Source organism: Ursus arctos, unplaced genomic scaffold (genome assembly GCF_023065955.2).
Source record: "Ursus arctos isolate Adak ecotype North America unplaced genomic scaffold, UrsArc2.0 scaffold_15, whole genome shotgun sequence".
NCBI classification, from domain to species: Eukaryota; Metazoa; Chordata; class Mammalia; order Carnivora; family Ursidae; genus Ursus; species Ursus arctos.
This window is the reverse complement of record NW_026622819.1, coordinates 49,716,749-49,739,703: the sequence shown is the minus strand read 5'-3', so window position 1 is coordinate 49,739,703 and position 22,955 is coordinate 49,716,749. Positions and strand designations below refer to the sequence as shown.

The 22,955-nt window shown below is 36.0% G+C and overlaps 1 protein-coding gene across 3 annotated transcripts in view; it reads left to right on the top strand.

The window, feature by feature from the left end:
* Nucleotides 1-22,955, top strand: part of GABRB2 (gamma-aminobutyric acid type A receptor subunit beta2) — a 231,442-nt gene that overhangs the window by 181,576 nt on the left and 26,911 nt on the right. For 2 of the 3 annotated variants that reach the window (XM_057312398.1, XM_044388486.3), the window contains 3 exons: nucleotides 6,952-7,089; nucleotides 9,054-9,206; nucleotides 12,505-12,749. In XM_057312398.1, the coding sequence (XP_057168381.1) occupies nucleotides 6,952-7,089; nucleotides 9,054-9,206; nucleotides 12,505-12,749 (536 nt within the window). Of the gene's footprint in view, nucleotides 1-6,951; nucleotides 7,090-9,053; nucleotides 9,207-12,504; nucleotides 12,750-17,275; nucleotides 17,390-22,955 lie in introns of all 3 variants that reach the window. The other variant, XM_026510916.4, reaches the window with a different exon arrangement.

The following is a 22,955-nucleotide window of genomic DNA, read 5'->3' as shown; positions in this document are numbered from 1 at the left end:
TATGTTACTTCAGGACTTAGGGCTCATGCGTAAGGAAGAAACAGGGTTGAGTAGAGGGGAAGAATCCTGGTAACCATAACCCAGTCTAGTTTATGTGGTTCTAGACAGAACCATGTAGAGAGTTTAAGGCAGTGCCCAATACATAAGGGCTCTGTAATGGCAGTTGCTACTGTTGTTGTGACTTTTTCTGTTATAATAATAACTATTATTATTATTTATTATTTATTATTATTAATGGTTTCTCTTACCTCAAGCATCAGCTTAATTGCTTGAGCTCTGCAAACATAAGAAAGCTTAAGAAACACATCATGGAGTTAAACTTATAGGAGCAGTGCACCAGAGCACTCTGCTTCCATACGAAGACAACAAATACTGAGTTTTGCAATGAAATCCAAAAAAAGGGAATTATCTTTAGAGCACAAAATCTGACATTTTACTTGATTATGATCAATTTCGTATCCTCTACAAAAGATTTGAATTTGAAAACGCTAATAACATAAAAAAATAGGTTATCTTTGATGTAGGGATTGAACGCCAGGCCATGACTTGGTGTTCCTTACTAAGATGCCACTTGGTAATCAAGTCTGACCTACTCTAGGCCGATTATTTTGAGCTTCACAGCTGAGAAATGATTTGATAGCAGAACATTTGTGTCTAGCAGTCCATGTAAAGAAGAGAGTAAAGAATAAGATGCAATTAAGGAGTCAGAGCAATCACTCAGAGTGTCTTTGGAAGACTTTCTTTGCTGAATTTAAAGAGTTGTAGCTGACAAGTGAGTTTCTCTCTCTCTCCCTTTTGAAAAATCCCCATAACTAATTGGCATTGACCATATTCAGTGTTGCACCTTTGCACGACATGCAGGAGCCTGTGGAGGGGCTCAGTCCATTCTGACTCTGGACTGATGGATTTCTAATCTTGGTCACTGAGTTAGTCATGAGACAAAAGCCTGCCTTCTTGTTGCCCATTTGGTCATGCTACTTCACTGAAATATTTGTTTGCTTTAAAAGGCAATTTGATCTTTGTTGTTATTGCAAATGTTTTTCTTCTCTTCTGGAAACTTCTGGAGGGAAAAAAAAAAAAGTAATCCACCAAACAATAAGATATGACTCCAAGGGACTATATGCCTTCTCAACTACTTACCTGGTTTTTGGGAGATACATAACTAAAGCACCCTAAAATGTGTGAATAGTTCCAGCATTTTATGGAATCATTACACTGTGTGAATATTTTTTATATCCTGAAAAATCAATGTGTCTGGTCAAATAGGTGTGGGAAATGCCAGGGGTAAGTAATATTAAGCAAATTCTTTATTGAGGAATATCCTAAACTGTACTGTGCTAATGTTTGTGATTATGAGAGGCTTCCCAAAATATGCAGGGACTCCTAAATACATTTACTGTAGAACTCTTTTGCATGAAGCACATTACAGGATTAGTGTTCCCCAGAATGTAAATTTTTAAATTATAGTTACTTATATACTGATAACAGTAACCACATAAAATTTTAAATACTAATAGGAGAGTGACATGCTAAAATTTATACAATGAGGTGTACAATTCAGAGAAGCTTTTAGAGTGTTGTGATAGTGGGCACCTTGGTGGCTCAGTCAATTGAGTGTCTGCCTTCTGCTCAGTTCGTGATCCCGGGGTCCTGGGACCAAGCCCTGGATCGAGCTCTGTGCTCAGCGGGGAGTCTGCTTCTCCCTCTCCCTCTGCCACTCCCCCCCACTCATGCTCTCTCTCGCTCGCTCGCTCTTGCTCTCACTCTTGCTGTATCTCAAATGGATGAATAAAAACTTTTTTTAAAAAAAAGTGCTGTGATAGATACATAAAAGGGCAGAAAATTTGAAATAAGATAGTTCTTAAAAAGTCAAAACCATCCATGACTAGAGTGGTTTGTCCCAGTAATACTAGCCCATAATTCTCAAACATCACCAATTGGTTATGATGATCGAGAGTTAAGTTTAAAGCAACTACTGGGGCGCCTGGGAGACTCAGTGGGTTAAGCCTCCTACTCTCCATTTTGGCTCAGGTTATGATCTCAGAGTCATGATCTCAGGGTCATGAGATCTAGACCCACCTTCCACTCCATGCTCAGAGCCAAGGCTGCTTGAGAATTCCTCTCCCTTTGCCCCTCCCCGTGCCCCCTCCACCCCCGTGCGTGGGTGCGTGTTCACACCCTCACTCACGCTGTCTCTCTCTCTCAAGTAAATAAATAAAATCTATAAAGCAACTACAATGTTACTATTGCTACTTGGCTACAATGGGAGACAGAAAATAGATAATTACCCTAGAATGTTTAACAGTCCAATTGAGAAAGTTTAAATAAATAATAAGAGAACAATAAGTCACTTTAATTTCTCACTAGGAAAAAAAAATGATGGCATTGATCATTCATTTCTTCTAAATGTTCTCACCAGCCCCCACTGTTTAATATCTTAGTGTAGGTTCATATTCCCTACACAGTAAAATCCTTCTAAAATGAAGTTTTTTTTTTTTTTTTTAAGATTTTATTTATTTATTCGACAGAGATAGAGACAGCCAGCGAGAGAGGGAACACAAGCAGGGGGAGTAGGAGAGGAAGAAGCAGGCTCTTAGCGGAGGAGCCTGATGTGGGGCTCGATCCCAGAACACCAGGATCATGCCCTGAGCCGAAGGCAGATGCTTAACCGCTGTGCCACGCAGGCGCCCCTAAAATGAAGTATTTACTTAGTGGATAACAAAATAGACAAGTAGACTGACACTGAACTGCCATGTTATGTAATAAGATAATGTCACAATTGTAAGGACATGTTCAGTTATTATGTGAATGTTTTTAAAATGGTATTGCTGCTTCTTAGATCTCATATAGTATATATTTTTATCAATATTTAAAAGAAAGCATATCTATCATTCATATCTTATATAGATTTTTAAATTTACATATTTATCCATCCTGATCAAAAACTTTAACATTTTATACAGTTTTAATTCCTTCAGGTAAATTCCAGTGAATTTATATTTTGGTTTATTCATAGGCCATCTGAATTTATGTGGGTTATGTTTTTAATGATAACAATACAATATAATTTAATGACAGTTTCTGGAATCCCATGAATAAAATATAAAAGATGAATTTAATTTGCAAGACATTAATAAGAAGCTTCAGTGCATCTCCTCCTTCTGATATCTTTGAAAAGATATCTAATTATTTTTCACTCATTAGTATTATGAAAACTGTAAAAGTCAGATCATATATATTTGCATATGTTTTATTTTTTTAATCACTTTGAGAGACAAATATTTCTTCTGAGAAAATGAAGATGAAGAAGAAGCAGCAAAAGAGGAGGAGGAAGGGGAGAGGAAGAGGAGGAAGAGGAAGAAGAAGAAAAACTAGGTCTGCTTTCAGTTTCTCCTACACAGTATATTGAGCTGGCCTGTGAACTTGACCACCCTGACACTATCATGGATCACTGGTCCTTCATCTTCAGAAATCAGTGATGCCAGAGCATACATTTGCTTTCCATTGGCAACATTCTACACTTGGTTAACCCAAAATGAAGTCAAGAAGATTGAGATTTTTAAGATCAGGAGTAACCAAGAAGTATTACAATGTGCTGCTCCATTATGTCAGATTCCAAAATCCTAGACATCAAAATAAACTTCAAATGTTTCACTTTCGACTTCCAAACACATTGGAGGGTTCTGTGTCATTGAACACCCAAGTTTCTCATTGTGTAAATGCATTCATGTGTTCATGAAATAGAAGCAATGTGACATGCAACTAAATATGAGTTTTTAATTCATTTTAAACAATTTTTATTTGAAAAGAAAGTATCAGCTAACCTTTTTGAGCATTTTCTACCAGGTAGTGTTCTAAGCATTTTATAAGTAACAACTCATTTTTCCTGCAAAACAGCTCTGAAGTATCTTTTATTATTGTTGCTGTTGTCGTTGTTACAATTTACAGATGAATAAAATGGAGGCCAGAGATAGGTTAAGCAACTTGCTGAACTACTACATACACATAAATACATAATAAAGAACCTTCGGATTTTTCTTAAGGGTTATGTTATTATTGGGTGACTTTTTTTTATTCACTCAGAAGATATTTATTTAATACAAGTACGTGCCAGGTACTGTAGTAGGAGCAAGAGACAGAAGTATAAACATGATGAATACCTCCACAATGCCAAGCATGTGGATAAGCAACCATCACCCAAATCCACACATGTATTAAATAATTATTGTATTAATTCAACTGTATATCCCAAATGCCTCCCCTCTGCTAGGTATTACCTAGCAAACACTGTGTCAAATAGGTAGCATTTTGACGAAAGTCTGTATTCAATAATAATATTCTTACCTATTAAACAATTATTAGGCATCTCCCATACAACTGTATTGAAGCGCCATATATTCCCATGCCTCTGCCTAGAGAGAGCTTCTGTGATAGGGTTTGTAGCGATGGACAAGTGAGGTAAAAACTGAGTTAAGGAAGCTGGAGGACCAGAAACACATTCTTCACTAATTTAGACTTAGTTCTCTATTGAAAATGTAAGAGGTGACTCATTCTCATTGTCTTTTGAAGATGGCAGCATTCAACACTTTTTTTTTTTCCTAGAAAACTATGGACTCCTTGTTTCATAAATACTTTCTTTCATGTTTATATACCACAAATCCAATTTTACAATGCATTTCTAGCTAGCTAGCTTGATTCAAGAGCGAATTGCCCTTCTTTTATTATTTTAAACTGTTTTATCAAAGGTGGGATTGTCATTGACTAAATAATTTCATAACTGAGAAATGTGTGCAAAAAAAAATGAGAAATGGGTAATGTTTGAGATGAAGTCCTGGATGGTAGAGATTCCCACGGCCATATTAAGAAAGTTGCAGTCACAGAAAACAACAGTTATTCTTTGGGACAGATCCCTTAGTTCTTAGGATTAGAGAGACAATATTAATGGGACAGACTAATGGAGAATGAGAAGAATCTGTTTACTGTGCCATTCACTTTATACCTGACTTCCCTTTAAAATTATGAATAATTTGCTTTTAAATCAAAGTTTCATATGAAGAAAGACATTCTCTAACAAAATGAATGACTCCAAATGAGATCATGCTAATAAAAATGGTGGTGGTATATAATCTATTAAATCCCCACAATTTTGATTATAACATAATTTATGATGTTTGCAAGTAAACAAGTCCTTTTAAAAATCATTAGCTATTATCTAAAAGACTAGAGTTATGGAACCAGAAATTCGAGTTCTCATTTACTCTTCCAAAAATCTGTATTTCTGCATCAGATAAAGATGGTTGCTCTTATGAGTAAAGAGGAATGCAGATTTCTAGAAAAGTGAAGACATTGTCTAGCTGTGCTATGGTTGATGTAGATTCTCAAATCAAGAGCACTGTAATTCTTTGAAAAATAATCCATTTCTACATTTTTGAAGATTTGACTTGCTCTCTTTGGAAGAAATGTGATTTAATGAAAATTATAAGAGTTAAGAGTGAAAGGATTGATAGTCTAGTCCTGTATTACACTAACTCGTCACATGTCAAAAGGCAAAGAACTTAAGCAGTCTTGTTTTGCTTTGAACTGGGGAGCAGTATCTGTCCTGCCTACCTCCTAGACTTGTAAAAATGCAAAAGTCCTTTGAAGAGATAACTATGATATACAACTATAATTTATGCTTTGCAGGGGGGACTTTGGGGTAGGTGTACTGTTAGAAATATCAATGTTCACTGGATTTCATTGCGTGCTTCCCTGTATAGTTCTGTTTATAATCTTTTTTTTTTAGTTATGATATGTTAGTCACCACACAGTACATCATTAGTTTTTGATGTAGTGTTCCATGATTCATTGTTTGCGTATAACACCCACTGCTCCATGCAATACATACCCTCCCTAATACCCATCACTGGGCTAGCCCATCCCCCTACCCCCCTCCCCTCTAAAACCCTCAGTTTGTTTCCCAGAGTCCATAGTCTCTCATGGTTCATTTCCCCCTCTGTTTACCCCCCCTTTATTTTTCTCTTCCTTCTTCTATCAATCTCCCTGCTATTCCTTATGTTGCACAAATGAGTGAAACCTTATGATAATTATTATCTAATATGTGCTTATTCATTGCATTTATATGTATGCTCAATCATTAAGATGTGTGCTTATTCTACTCTGTCTCATGGGTCGACAGTATCATTATAACAGAGGGCATGCTTTTATTATGCCGAGTTCTATCCCCAGCAACTACACTGATGAACATAGTACATGTTCAATAAGTAATTGTCGAATACGTGGAAACATGCCTCCTAAATGCAGTGTGCACGTATAGTACACACAATGCATTTGTATTTATTCCTTCAAACAATTAAACTTACTGCTGTTTTGGGTTATTTGTGGGCATTATTTTTTGGAATTTAGATTTGCAAAATCAAGTTTGGACATCATGTCTATGAATATTTAAAAAATGATGACTCACTTCTTCATAATCACTACTCTTCTGACTTGAAACCAAATATATTGTAATTCAAAAATTTTAATACGGGGGGGTTGATAGCATCCAATACTGCACTGATAAATGATATTTTTCTTTGCTGTTGTCTTCCCTTAGAGTACCGCCCAGGGTCATGTAATAATATGATAATGTTTGAGAAAATGAGATTCATAATCAGATGAACTGAGGTGCAAGTCCGGACTATATACTACTTCCTACTTGCAAGTTGTTAATTTCACTAAACCTTTGCAGCCTCCTGTGGGCCTAATTATGCTCCTCATGAGACTGTTAGGAACTCTAAATGGGGTGATATACTTCAGGTGCTTAGTGGGATACCTAACACATAGTAGCCTTTAGCTGTGGCCGTTATCATGAACATCGTTCGTCTTTTAAACAAGCATTTTTTTCTGTTCTGTTTTGTTTGTTTGTTTTGTGTGTCTGCATGTGTGTGTATGTGTGTGTGCTTCCTTTCACAGATGGCTATACCACTGATGACATTGAGTTCTACTGGCGCGGGGATGATAACGCGGTAACAGGAGTGACAAAGATTGAACTTCCACAGTTCTCTATCGTGGATTACAAACTCATCACCAAGAAGGTTGTTTTTTCCACAGGTTTGTGTCAGGGAAGAGGGTTACGGGAAAAGGGGCTTCCGCATGTTTTGCAAAGGGTTCATTTATATCACTATTGGGTCCCAGGGAAAGATGATGAAGATGTAGATCTGCTGAAAGCCTTCAATTCCCCATCGAGCTCACTGCACATTTGGGACCCATGCACTTATTTCCCAGGAGGCACCCCAACAAAGCTGAGAGGGTTAGTTCTACGCCTGTCATCTACCAAGCATGGACTAATGGTTAGAGACAGAATACAGAAGGAGAAAGGAAGACCTGGCTCAGAGTTGTTTCCCCAATTTTATGCATCTTACAGAATTCCTCATAATCCATTGAAAAATACTGGGGAGAGCCAAGTCACAGTTCACTCAAGTCTGACCATGATGAAATTCTCTGGAGACAGTAGGGTAGGAGAATTCCACATTTTCCACAAAGGTTAAGAATTTCTTTATGTAGCCTTACCTTCTGTTTTGGAGCTAAAAGCCCTTCCGGTTGTTGAGATTATCCTGATGCTTTCTCCATTGTTCCTCTTCCAGCGTTGAAGTTTTAGGTTGTCAAATTTGGTTTCATCAGCACAAAATTTAACAAAAGAGCTCAAGAAAGTAATGCTTTGCTACATAATCATTAAGGGGAAAAAGCAGGAAGCCCACAGGAATATTTCTTTTTATGTTTTTCTTATTGGAATGAATTCCCCAGGCACAGAAATAGCTAGTACTGTAACTATACATTTTTAATTGCCCTTCTGCGAAGGACTCAGGCACTTTCTTTCCCTGCAAACTACCTCAAGTAAGAGTTGTATGACTTCGTAAGAATACGAAGTCTCTAGCTTTAAAAAACAACCAATAGAAACCTTTCCTGGGGCGCCTGGGTGGCACAGCAGTTAAGTGTCTGCCTTCAGCTCAGGGCGTGATCCTGGCATTATGGATCAGCCCCACATCAGGCTCCTCCGCTATGAGCCTGCTTCTTCCTCTCCCACTCCCCCTGCTTATGTTCCCTCTCTCGCTGGCTGTCTCTATCTTTGTCGAATAAATAAATAAAATCTTTAAAAAAAAAAAAAGGAAGAAAGAAACCTTTCCTAAATTTGAGGTCCTCTGAATCCCTGAGGCTATAGAAATGAGTTCATACTTAAAATATTCTTACTTCAGTATTATGATACTTAGTAGAGCCCTAGATGGCTAGACAGGCTTTCTTTCAATATTAGTAAGAATATCACCCCAACACACACTGTTTATCCATGTGACTTTTTTATGTTCTAAGACTGTTCAGTTACATATCTTGTTTAAACAGTAATTCCCCAGACCATAACAATCCAAGGACCTTGCTACAGGAATCTGATCCTTTAGTTTTGTCTCCCACAAATATTCTTTGAAGCCAGTGATTCTCCACTGTTTGATGAGCCAGGAATCCCTTTAGAACTTTGATGGAATCAGTGGAATTAGAAAAAAAAAAAATGTGGTCCATACATGTGAAAACCTTCACAGAACTTTAGGGAATTGCTGTATACCTGAAGCCTTGTCATTGATTCCAGACTTACAATGAATTCTGGGGCCTGTGGAGAGATTTCTAAAATATGATCAGACTTCGCAGCCTTCTTCTTATATACAAAAACAAAACAATCTTACAGGATAGTCTTGTTGAGAAACGGCTGAGGGGGAACAGAGGGGCTGTACAAAACTACCTTGTCTTCAGAGTTGTAGAGAATGAGTAGCTTTGATCCAGTGCTGGAGGCTGAGCAGGGAAGAGCTGGAATTCTTTTAATTACTCAGGAGTATGGGTGTACTCAACACTCAGTGACTCTTGCTAATTAAAAGCCCGATGTTCTGAGACTATTTTGCAGGAGAAAATGCCCTTCACCAGGAGTTAAAAATGAATTTAAGAAAGATATACAAACTACTTATGGGCCTTAAAAGGAAAGTATCCTATAAATACTGATTGATAATGATGATGTTCTAAAATTGCCTTTCTAGGTTCCTATCCCAGGTTGTCCCTCAGCTTTAAGCTTAAGAGAAACATTGGTTACTTTATTCTGCAAACATACATGCCTTCCATCCTGATCACTATCCTCTCCTGGGTCTCCTTCTGGATTAATTATGATGCATCAGCTGCAAGAGTGGCATTAGGTAGGCCATTTTCTAACTGCTTATGGAGCTTGACTCTGTGTGTGCACGTGTGTGTGCATGTGTGTGTGTGTATGCCCCATGCACGTCCGTTCACATACTTCCTTTACCCTGGTATTGATGATGCGTGACGAGCCTGGACTATGCACATTACAAGAATTTGGCTGTGGGACTTTGGGTTATCTGATTCAGCATTAAATCAATTAAATACAAATTAAAACTCTTTTATGTCAAAATTAGTTAACCATATAGCAGTTGGTAATGAAATTAGTCCCATCAATTTGATAGTTTTATTGAAGCACAGTTCATGTAATATCACTTGATAATTGTTCAGTTTGCACCGGTGCTTCCTTACCTGGAAAGAGCTCCCTTCCGTCTTTTTTTTTTTTTGTTCTTCTGAGCGGAAAACAAGGAAATGTATTATGTAACTAGCAGATAAGCAGAAAGACTTCTAAAGTCTTATTAAGATTTTGGAGTAGCATGGTAGAGGGCAGAAGACAACAAAGTAAGATTGCTGGGAAATCATCGATAGCATCACTTCTTTTATGCTTGATTTTTTTTCTACTATAACACCAGAGGAAGAGAATAAATTATATTTCATGAACATTTTCATGTTACTAACTCCAGATAGAGTAAATTATGATCTTTTACACAATTTTTATTATTTTTATTTCTGACTAAGCCCTTTAAAATGTTGGGCTGTTAACTCCTCCACTGTGATATCTCAATTCAATCGTCACTTCCTTGGAGAAGTCATTCATTTATTCATTCCACAAATATTTGTTGAACACCTACTATGTGCCAAACACACTAGGCACTAGAGATAAAGCAGTGCCCTTCTGGAAGATATACTAGCAGTAAAAAGACAATAAATTTATTTTGCTTGTGACATGTGAGCTGTGTGATACGGTAAAGTCTATAGAGGGAAATAAGCAAGGCGAGGGCAGTTGGGTATGCCGGAGGTACCGTTTAGAATAATCATTGTAAACTCCATTCAGAAATTATCAATGGAACAAAGATGTCAAGAAGACAGACTCACTTAAATGTCTGGATGGGAATATTCCAGCGTACTACAAACGCCCTGAGGTAGGAAGGTGCCAAGGCTGTCAGCAAGGTGGCCAACGAGGTGAATGCAAGAGGGAGTTCAGGGGTGAAGATAAGGTTGGGGAGAGGGGACTACCAGATTATGAAGCAGTTCTGGGGCCACAGTAAAGGCTTTGCTTTTATTCTGAGTGAAATTAGGGAGTCACTGAGTGAAGACGTGGCATGATTTGATTTCAGATTGAAAGGGATAACTCTGGCTGCTGTGTTAAGATTAGATTGTTAGCAGTTCAAGAATGGAAAGGGAGAAGTAATAACCTCCTGGACTAAAAGTCCAGTCCCCTGTGATAGATTCTCTTAAAAAACTAGAGAACTGCCCTTTGTAAACAAATTGCAGTTAATAATTTATATTTATTTGGTTTGTGATGTTCTTTTTCTTCAAGGTACTGAAAGATACATTAAAGAAAGGTCCATATCTAATTTTCTTCCATTATATCTGTAATATCTCACACAATGAATGGTGTTCAGTAAATATTTGCTGAATAAAGTAATGAATGGAATTTGTAAATATCCTCTTATTCCAAAGTGAAAATCTACTGTCAATTTTATGTCTATTACAGGAATAATAAATAAATAATTTAGTTTTTAAAAGAAAATTGTAAAATGTCTTTTGATGTGAATAATTTATTACTTGGTCAGAAATATCTTAAAATGAGATTGAGATAAAAAGCAAAATCAGCATTGTCAGTTTTATAATATACACATTGAACAGGGTAATATACAGTTGAAATAATGAAAAGATAAATGAAACTGGGAAATGTTTCAAAATGAATGATATTATAGAAAAGATACAAAAAACTCTAAGACACGTAAAGCTTTTTTCTGGCCCTGTTCAGAATCAGATGTGCAAATTTATTTTTTCTATAGCTGTTTTATGAGCGTGTAGAAAAACAAGACAAAAATTATCTTTTTAGAGAGATAAAATTAAATCAGAAAATTTACACTTCCAAAAAATCATAGAAATGAAACTTAACTCAGAGAGACCCCCATTCAAATGTTGGTTATACAATTTCCCATCTGTGTGATCTTGATCTCTGGGCTCTATTTTTACATCACTATTTTGCTACAAAACTGAACCTTGGCATACTCAAGGACTCTGGACTCCTAGTGCTTTTACCCGGCACATCTCTGTCTCTTCACTGTTGGAGATGACCACTCAGAGGGATGAACAATTATAACCTGACCCAGTATGCCATTTCCCATAACCTTATAATGTTTCTATATTATTTATCTGTGCATTACATGCCTACTTGCCCAATCCAGACACATGCAGGCTAGACACCTGCCTCTCTGTTACCCATCATATCCAGCTTCCAAGTTTTTATAGTCATTTGTCTCTAATATCTATATAATGCATTCACTGATTTCAATACTATTGTGAGTATTTTAATTTATTTTCTCTTTATCACTTAGATGATTCTGAAAAACTATTAGCTGGTATTCTTTCTTCCTGTCTTGTATGCTTTCCTTCTATCCTCCACACTAGTACCAGAGTGATTGTCGTAAACGTAATTTGTCCCTATGCTTCCCTGCTCAAAGCTGGTCAATGGCCTCACCTCAACTTTAGCTTTAAGTTCAGATTCCCCTTTAGGCTCTGTATATATGCTCTCCATTATGAGCCTTACTTAATGTTCACTCTTCTCACTGTGCTTCCTGTCATATCCTATAACGTACCCCATTCACTTTCTTGAGATGCTTTTGATGGGCCATGTTCTTTTTCCCCCACACACAAAACACACCTTTATAAAAGCTCTCTCTACCACACCTTGAGCTCCAGTTCTTGGTTGCTTGGGTATCTCCCACTCATCCTTTAGGACTCAGCTCCAGAGTCTCCATTTCCTGACTTCTCTCCTGCCACATCACGAGGCTCATGTAGGGTCTTTTCTCCATGTACTCAACGCTCACCCTATAGAGATGTCTGCCTTAGCATTTAATTCACACCTCTAGCCCCTCACTAGATATATAACTATAAATATAAAAATATAAATAAAGGAAAAGTTTCCAAATGATTAGTTTTACTATAAATTAATGATTTATATGTGTCTCCAGGGCCTATCACAGCACAGATACATAATCAGTACCCAATAAGTATTTTGTGGCATATATGAATGAGTGAAAGAGTACAATTAACCTTTCCAACTATGATGAAGTCAGCAAGGACACAGGGACATTATTATTCTAACTCTGTCATTTTTTTCAGGAATTACAACTGTCCTTACAATGACCACGATCAATACCCACCTGCGGGAGACTCTCCCTAAAATTCCCTATGTGAAGGCCATTGACATGTACCTGATGGGGTGCTTTGTCTTTGTTTTCATGGCCCTTCTGGAATATGCTTTGGTCAACTACATCTTTTTTGGGAGGGGACCCCAACGCCAAAAGAAAGCAGCTGAGAAAGCTGCTAGTGCCAACAATGAGAAGATGCGCCTGGATGTCAACAAGGTAAATTCAGAGGGCAAGCCCTCCTTGCTTCCTTAACTCATAGAAGAATGCCAGCAATATAGGTTAATGACCTTGATTATCAAATGAGGAAACCAAGGCCCAGGGAAGAGAATGGGTAGTTTTTCCAAAATCATAAAGTTATTTAGTGATGGAGGCACAATTAGGGCCAAAACTCATCATACAACATTTGGCATCCCTTACCTTAACACTAGGGTTGCCCAAACCATGGTCATCTGAGAACTACCCTTGTGAGTTTTTCCATATATGAGTATAATGTGTACTATTATTTACTTTATATTTATTTACATTTACTCACTTTAAATAATTAACAAAGGAAATTTTAAAACACTTAAATCAGTACTACTTGCTGGAAGTTAATCTTAAGTGAGAAATATGAAACTATGTTATTAAATTCTCGGCTATCCTAGATGAAGGCTCTGGGCCTGAGTCCATTGTCTGATTTAAAAGGGAGATAAACAAGTACAAAGATGTATTAAAGAGCCACCAGCAATGAATAAAGTCTTTCTCTTTGAAGTCATCAGAAGGATAGAAAGATAAGTGGATGGGAAAGAGAGTAATTTTCTCCTTCAGTGACAAATAATCACGTAATGCCTTGCGTACAGTACCACTTAAAATCGCTAGAGCACATGACTATAAGAGACTGCCATCTTGCTTAAGTTACACATAGTCAAAGAACAATTTCCATGCGGTTGTAAACCCTGTTGAGTCTTTAAGGCAGTGGTTCTCAATCTTGGGTGCCCCATTGACTGACTGGGAGAGCATTAACAAATACTGAAGCCTGATTCCTTCCCCAGAAATTCTTATTTGAATGTACTAGAGTATGCCTGCGTATCATAATTTTTAAAAATTCTTCAAATGCTATTCTAATTTGCAGCCAAGATTTAGAATCTCCGTTTGAGGTTTTTGACAGCAGTCCCAATGGATCCATCCCTTTTTACTACCCAAATGTGACTTCACCTGGCTTCCTCTATCAAACTTTCTGCACTAAACAGAATATTTATGTATGTATTTTCCCATAGTCCAAATTTAAATCCTTCAAAATAGACAAAAAAACAAGGTCTTATTTTAATATCTGCCATAAATAGTGCTTATAAAGTAGCACATAGTGTTAAATTTAATAAATAGTTCACTGCGATGAAACTAGGAAAACAGTAATACTTTTAAACCATCTGGAATTATTAACCATATCAATCATTATTTAATTGACATTTTAATATTTCTGTCTTCATGTGATTTCCAAGGATAGCACACCATAAATGATCTCTATAGTTGAATTTTATTTGGAGCAAACCCAATGAAAGCTTCTAACTCACTAATGTTTTCACATATCTATAGGTCTCATTTTTCTTTTTTGAACTATTCTCTAAGAAAAGGCACTCGCTTCCTGAGAGATGATATTTGTAATGATGCAAATTTTAAATATGACCCTTAAAAGCTAATGAACCCCGAGTCTAGAAAATTGTCCATTTCTTTACAGTACCTGAGGTTTCGCTTATTAAAATCTGTTGCTAGGTTCCAACCTAGCATTATGGCTCTCTCAGGCTGTCAAGCGAAAGCATGCTTTTTAAATCCATTCTATGATTTTTCTGATACAGTGGTGTTAGTTAAATAAATAAATAAATAAATAAATAAATAAATAAATAAAACTATCTCAGAGGACTGCAGTTTGAAATGAGTCTAAATCAATTGCCTAATGAAATGCTGACTTAATAAGATAACATCTGATCTCTTTTCACTTTCATCTACCCTATTTTTTTTTCACACCAATTTGCATTTAAATGATAAATTTAAGAGCCAGAGAGTGGCAGTTTTATAGCACACTGAGCCTGGAGAGCTTCAGAGTTTAACTTCAATATACTGAGATGGAGATAGAGAATGGTTCACCGTACGAATACCCCACAGTGGTGAAAAGCCCATCCTCTTGGCTGAAGTTGGACCCACAAGTCAGAGCATAGAATATGAGAGAACAAAACAGATATCAGAGTTCTTCTCATACAGTGGTTCCCAAAACACAGGAGATCTTTCCCCCAGAGGATCTTTGGCAATGTCTGTAGATATTCTGGGTTGTCAAAACTAGGAAGAGGGAACTGCTACCCATATCTAGTGAACAGAGGCCAAGGGTGCTGCAAACACCCATCTGTGCATTGAATGGCCTCCTCGTAACAAATAACCATCCAGCCCCAAATGTCGATAATGCTGAGGTTAAAAAACCCTGCAGGAATCTAATCCTCTAGTTTCAAACATAGGAAACTGAGGCCCAGGAAAATAGAAGGTGCTTGTCCTGTTCTTAAATCTCTTAAATACAGTGGTTTCTCCACTTTCTTCAATCAAGATGTATAGTATCAAGACATCAGAAGTTGTAATTAGCACGACAGTTCTAAACAAGCATTTTGTAGTCAGTTCCAGCATTTACCATCCATTTACAGTTGCGTGACAATATGCAGTAAACAAATAAGCAAGCAGGCGAGCCTCTCTGACCCTGCCGTTTCCTCCTCTGTAAAAACAGAGTGAATTCCTCTCTCATAAGTTATTATGAGATTATTTGTGGTGATGTGTAGAGAGGATAACATAGTCCTCACTATATGGTAAACACTCTGTAAGTGGTAAATACTCATAATGTATTAAAATATTATAATGATAGGAATTTTACTTTTTGTAAAATTTACGATCTCTAGACATATTGCCAATGCTTGTGTATTTTACGCAGTAAATATATAGCATATAGGGTGCAATCCCATTCCTAAAAGAGAATACTATCTATAGAGGAATGTTTCACGTTAGAAGTTTTAAAGTCAGTGCAAGAAAATCATTTTTCAACAGGTATTAGCTATAAAATCTATAGCAAACCAACTACAAACTTTATCATTTCTGAGGCCAGGATACTTAGAGCTATCTTGATTTGATTAAAACAAAAAGGTGACCATCTCACATTCCATACTCCTATGGTTTCTTTTTTAACCCAGCATGAAGGATTAGAGATCTACATAGGGCTCTGATTGCATATCCCCTTCTTTTGTGTTGGCATTGCGAATAATGCCACTCTATTTCTTATCAAGAATGTCCCTTCTTTTCAACTGTAATTCTAATTTTTGTCTTTTTCCCCCCCTAAAGCTGGGGCACATATAATCAGCTAAGTATTGTTGGATGCTCTGGAAAAATCAGTCACTAGGAGGATTGGCCTTTTCAGTTTCCCTTGATGGTTTCCTAGAGACGCAAGCAGCACGTCATGTCATCTAAAGTGATTTTTAAACTGTGCTCTGTCCTGAGGTCAGGGAGGGATGAATACGGGAAGCCTAGCCAGGTGGGAGCCAATTGTTGCTTCAAGGGCATACTTCCACATTTTTCCAATCTCTTCTCTGTATTGGTTTCCTGTAAATTTTTAATTTAAGAAGAGTGTATGCAGCTCTTAAAACAATTCTTATCTTGCCATTTAATTGATGCCAAAACTAAGGCTCTTAAGGAAAGTAAAATATCCAAGGTGGTATAACAAAATTAATGAAATTTCTGAGACTTGATCTGGATTTTCCAGTCTGTATCTGGTATACATTCTGCTATGCCAGCAAGTACAAAAATAACATAAAATTTAAAAGCTGATTCCGCATTAATCCATATATTCAATTCAGTTGACTTCACCTGAAAAAAAAAATCCATCTGACACATGAGAGTCCATGGCTAACAAATAGTATCACATGTCTTCATGTAACAAATTAAGTTCTAAAATATTGAGAATTTTAAATAAACCTCAAACCAAAAAGAGGTCTACTGAATATTTTTTCCACGTGTCTTCTGGAGTTGTTAATTCAAAAAGATATATATATATATATATAAATGTAATCTCTATCTTAGTGTTAGGAGAGCCCTTCCTGTCATTCCTTGCATTCTTCTATTTGTGTGTGTGTGTGTGTGTGTGTGTGTGTGTGTGTGTGCGCGTCCTTATAGAATTTGCTCTTGATTAATTTCACTTCCTGCTTATGCCTTCAAGTTTTCAACTCTCCTTTCTTTCTTTTAAGCTTTATGTCGTTCATTGTTTATTTTGCTGCCAATAACTAAGTATATGTGTATTTGAGAATTTAGTTACTCCTGCCGTTCACCACCCTGACTCCTACATATCTGAAAAGCCTCCAATACCTTAATTGCATTGAGGGACCCATAACCACCAGTTTTCCAAATAAAGCTGTGCCAAAAAGTCTCCATTTGGGGAGCGTTCTTTATTCTGTATTCGTAGGTGTTGTGAGTCTCTGTATTACCTTTATCCATTGTGCCTAATTTTTTTGTTCTGCAAAGCCACTAAAACCTTTTAAATCTATTTATTTTTAGTGTTTGGAATTAGACTTTTTCAAATGATACATTAAAAAAGTACAGCTAATTCAAAAGCCTTCTCTCTGTTAGCATCAGTCTTTCTAAAGACCAGTAGCATTTATCTATATCCAATTTACTTTAACCACAAATCCTAATCTACTGGCATCAGTTGACTTAATTAGCACATTCTCTACTTTGTCTTCCAGATTTTTTATAAAGATATTAAACAAAATGGGACCCAATATCGATCCTTGTGGGACCCAACTGGAAACCTCTCCCCAACTAGACGGACTACCAATTACGATTTCTCTCTGTATACGGTTAGATAGCCAGTTTTTAATCCATTTATTTGTATTTCTGTTGGAGCCAATTTGTTTAGCTGTTCCCTGTAAAATAATGTATGGGGTCTTTGCAGATAACCTGTGGACTTATATCCACAGAAACTTGGAAATAACTTGAATGTTTTCATGAGACCCAAATGGGATTTTCCTGTTGTTTTTTTTTTTTAATGTAGCTATAATGAGCCTAAGCTTCACTGTTCCATTCAGTCATTATTATTGTGCTAGAGAAAGAAACCAAGTGTATCATATTTTGAGATTCCTTTTCATTTGTATTGAGGGAATAGAATGTCATTATATATTGTGCCATTTCTTAGTTTTCTTGTGTTTCTTTTGGTTAGTGGAATAGGTAGAGAATTATACATCCTTTCTATTGGTTGGCTCAGAATTTAAGGACCTAAATTTTCTGTCCTAGATTATTAATTTATGTCTAGGAATGTTATGTTTGCATCAAGTCCTTGTTGCTTTATTGTTATATATTTTACAAATAACTGTTACCTTGGTGGACTCGGCACTATTGTAATGACAGGTAAAAGGCGATAATTGAGATTGTTCCTTGTTATAGCTCTTGACTTAAATGAATTCCAAAGACAACCCTTTTTTTTTTTTTTTGCACTAATACTTACAGTTTAGTTTCTGAATCCTCATGTGTTTGCAATTCTTAATTGGCAAATTGTCATTCATATTGCCCTCCCATTGGAGGAGGAGGAGAATTATCACCATTCTACCTTATCATCCACTACTTATCCAACTACATTTTTTAAAATTTCTATTTCTTGGTGAGGCAGTGAATGATAGTGAATGCTTGTGAATCTTTCCTATGAGGACTTGATGCTTGATAAGCTGTTATTGTATCTTCTGAGTACCATGTTCTTCTCTAATTTTACTGTTCTGACCCAGGGTTCCTTAATTCCAAATTTTTATTGCCTTTGGGGTGGGAGAAAGGTATGGTTTATCTATTAAATTACTACTCTGTTTTGGTGTTTTAAGCTGCCTATTAACTTTATTACCTGTTGTGATATGCATAGTAACAGAGTCTGATAAATGGTATTAGGTAGATTCCAGAAGAGATGGTTGAAATTTTGCCATCACTAATTTACTCCTAGTCCCCTAAACATCCAGCCCCTACTGTGTCTGTTCTTTTAGGCTATCTCATTTGTGTTGTTGTTGCTGCTGTTCTCGTTTTTAACTCTAGGTACTCTTGTTGAAATTGAAGTGGACTGATTTGGTTGGGTAGTATCCTGGGTAGAATGTTGATCATTTAGAAGAAAACATGTTTGACAGCTGGAATTTGGGTTTATGATGAAAACGATAGAAGAATCTTGTATTTTCCAAAACCAAAACCAAAGTATACTGCATGATTGTTCTAGTGACTGGGTAAAGTTACATGAAAATTCAGAAAATCCCCAGATTGTGAGAATATTTCAAAGACAATTTGCCCCTTTAGTACATTAGATTTTTCAACTAATGGCTTGAAAGAGTTAATGATACTCTCTAAAGATCCTAATTTGTTAAGAACTCTTTCCCTATTTCATTAAACATTATGTTAAAGAGAATGTTCAATAATTTACATTGAAATATGAATCTTAATGTCTTCTGCTTTTATGCTTTTTGCTGTTGTTGTTGGGTACGTCTTTATTCTGTCCTTTGAGTTCTCTTTTAAGTTCAAATTTAGTGTATGAAATAAGGACTGGTGTCCAAAAGTTTGAATAATGAGCTATTAAATATATAACCTGTGAACACCAAGATGAATGTGACAGTCCTCAGAGGCAATAGGGTCCACTGGGAAAATGGTGGCTTTTAGAATCAGACTGAACTGGGTTTTAGGAGCTAGGTGACATTAGATATGTTTAACCTTTCCACGCTTCAGTTTCCTCAACTGAAAACTAAAACATTAATTTCTGCCTCATGGAGCTGTTGAGGGGTTTAAATGAGATAATTATGTTAAGGGCCTTATATGGTACCTGACAAAGAGCGCTCAATAATTTAGTTGCCATTATTCTGGAGATGGTAGCAGAGAATGTATAGCTTTCTCATTTTTTTTCTTTTTTTCTTAGTTCTGTTACTATATTTCTAATTATAAAACTAAGTCATGATTTTTTTAATGTGTAAAAGGCATGAAAACTGTCTGTTTCTCCACACTCAGGTATAATCATTGTTAATATTGCCTTTTATTCACATGACATGCTTTTATTTAAAGAATTATGCTCTGCAATTGTGTATACTGCTATTTTCCACTTCCCTTTTTCTACCTTTGAGTATAAATATACATCATTTCCAGTAGCTACAAGATATTTTATTGATATATGTATCATAATTTATGCAATGAATACCTAATGTTAGATATTTACATTGTTTCCAGGTGGTTTTCCATTATAAACAACATTAAGCATTCCATTGCTGACATGTTTGTACAATATTGATTCCTGATATATTGCTTAAAATGGAATTTCTGGGTAAAAAAGTACATGCCTTTAAAATGGTGATTGCTAAGTTGTTCCTTAGTAAGGTTCTGCTATAGTTTACATACTAGCACCATATGAGAGCATGGCGGTGTACACACACACACACACACACACACACACAATGTCACCCAGCCTTTAAAAGAGAGACAGAAAACTGATGCCTGTGTCCAACTGAAAAAGTGTCAGAGAAGTGAAGGTAGAAGAACCCAAAACCTGTGTCCTCTCCATTCAAAAGCCATAGAGAATAAAACAATAGAAAAACAAAAAAACAATCAACACTCAACTCAAACGGAAGCTCTACAGAGAGACAGAGACGCATAAGCAGGGCCAACATTCATGCAAGCAGAACCCAGACAAATCCAACTAAGCTGTATTTGAGCAAATGGGGAGACCCATTAGAAGCATCTAAGCAAAGAAACAGCATGGCAGCTCCGTAAGAAAACTATAAATGACTCTGTCTCTGTCTGTTTTCTCAGGTAGAGAGAGAAAGGAACTCAGGAGGCTAAAGACAGGTAACAACTCTTACTGGGGAAAAAAAAAAAACTTCAGGATAAATTAAAATTTCCCTAATAAAAGCTTTTTCTCACCAAAAATTGAAAGAGAATATGAAACAAAAGGTCAAGGATGGGATGATAAACAAGGTGCTAGGAGGTGATTAAGAAGACAAAAATGAAGACAAAGCAATCTCTGTAGAACCTAGGAACTGAATCTGAAACAGCAAGAGAGCAAGCGTGGCAGAGAATCAGTGCAGTAACACAGAGATCAGATTGTAGGAAATCGTGCCAAATGGAGAGAAGAGAGATGCAGAAAGAAACACCACTTAGAAAAAGACATAATACATACGTAAAACAGGTACAGGAGATTAAACATGCAGAATCGTGTTAGTAGAGAATGGAACAAAATGGAATAGAAAAAATCTGATGTCAATAATTATAATAGTAATGAATACTTACTGAATCCCTTTTCTGTTTTTAGACACTTTACATATATTACGACATGACATAGCTCTTATTATTATCCTTTGTGGTAGTAATTATAATTTTACAGATGATGAACTGAGACCCAGAGAGTATAATTAACTTGCTTAAGGTTAGACAGCTAAGAAATGGTTGAACAGAAAATATGACTACAGGCTACACTCTTAACTAATATGCTAGACATTATATATTTATACATACCTGTGATGAAATTAATCAGTAAGCCAAAAGAATATACTGGGTTCCAAGGTAAAAATTAATATAATCTCATTACCACCTTATTATATCCTTGTGACTTTACCAAACTTCCAGTCAGAAATAGTGAATGATCTACAAGGAAGGAAAAAAAAAGTTAGGACTCAAAGTATTCCATAGCAATATTAAATTTTGTAAAATAATGGAAAAATGTTACAGGACTCTGAGGGGGAAAAAATGTAATCTAAAAATATTATTGTTGATAGACAAAGGCAAAAGAAAGTAAACTATCCTCAGTATCCAAGGTTTAATGAATAGAGCATCCATGAAATCTTATTTAAAAAGCTTCATAAAAAAGTCTAGCCCCAATTAAAGGTAGTCAAAGTAAGGAATTTTAGAATAGGAAAAGCCAGTGTGCTAGCATTCAGAACTAAAGACAGCATGTCAATCTAAAACTATACAGTTCCAGAAATTAAAGTTATAGGATAAAAGACATTTCAATTATTTTTAAATACTAAATACTATGTAAAAAGAATAAATCAGGATGTGTATTGTTGAAGAGGGAGAAAGTGTTGTTTCCTAATTCTTAGCAGGGACTTGACATTTACTCTTTATCTTTAGAGTTTATGAATCAAGAAGTTGAAGATTAAGGATATGTTTAAAAATTACCATAGATTACTACGACTTTGTCTCTTGAGGAGTGTACCCAAACTGCCTACATTAGGGTCATCTGGAGTTCTCGCTTAAAAAGTAGATTCCACCTGAGAAATCGTAAATCACAGTTTTTGGTGGGACAGCTGAGGAATCTGCATTTTATCTCCCAGATCTGTCGTATCCACTGAAACATGAAAGTTCAAGGATCAGGATTGGTATGATGAACTGACAATTCATCGTATACAAAACTTCAATAATAAGAAGGCAGTAGAGAAAGATGCAGAAAAGACAGCTAAAGCCAGATGTCAGAAAAAAGGATAAGGACAATTTAAAAGCAAATTTAGAGCGTAAATTAGGATGATAGAATTAAGACCAAACTTGTTTTAACTGCTGTAACTAGAGCACCTAATCAACTTACCTGTCAGAAGAAGAAGATTCTTAGATTAAATCAAGCAACTAAACCCAACAGAATGTTATTTATTAGAGACCCCTCTAAAGTAAAGGTATTGAGAAATATTCTTTGTAAAGTCACAGGCAAAAGCAATGAGGCAAATAAAAGTCTGAGGATAGCTGAGGATTGGATATTATTACATTTTAATAGTATTAATATCGTGACTATTACAACATTATAAGGATGAATTGAAGGTAAAAAATACTGAGAAATATTTTATAATAATTGTAATCCAAAATAAAGGTGTTATCATTGATTAATAATTTTTATGTAATTCATAAAATTAAAATTGAAATAGCATCCAAATAAAATGATAGGAAATGAAAAGAGAAAATGACAGAAACATTACCTGAGTAATGTATTTAATAAAGTTGATAAGTTGTATAGCCCCATTTTTATAGAACTCATGGGTCAAAGATACAATAAATTTAATTTGAAGAACATCTACAAAATAATGTCAATTTAAAATACTATATAATTAATTCCAAGGAATGTGGTTAAAATAACAGTGGGAAAGTTGTAGTTTCAAACACATTTCCTAGCAAATAATTTTAAAAAATGAATTAAATGTACAATTCGAAAAGTTAAAAAATAGATCAACAATATATCTAAAAGAAGCAGAAGGTAATTAAGAAAAGTTGGTACACCTGGGTGGCTCAGTCAGTTAAGCATCTGCCTTTGGCTCAGGTCATGATCCCAGCGTTCTGGGATCGAGTTCCGAGTTGGGCTCCTTGCTCAGTGGGGAGCCTGCTTCTCCCTCTGCTTGTACTCTCTCTCTCTCAAATAAATAAAATATTTTTTTTAAA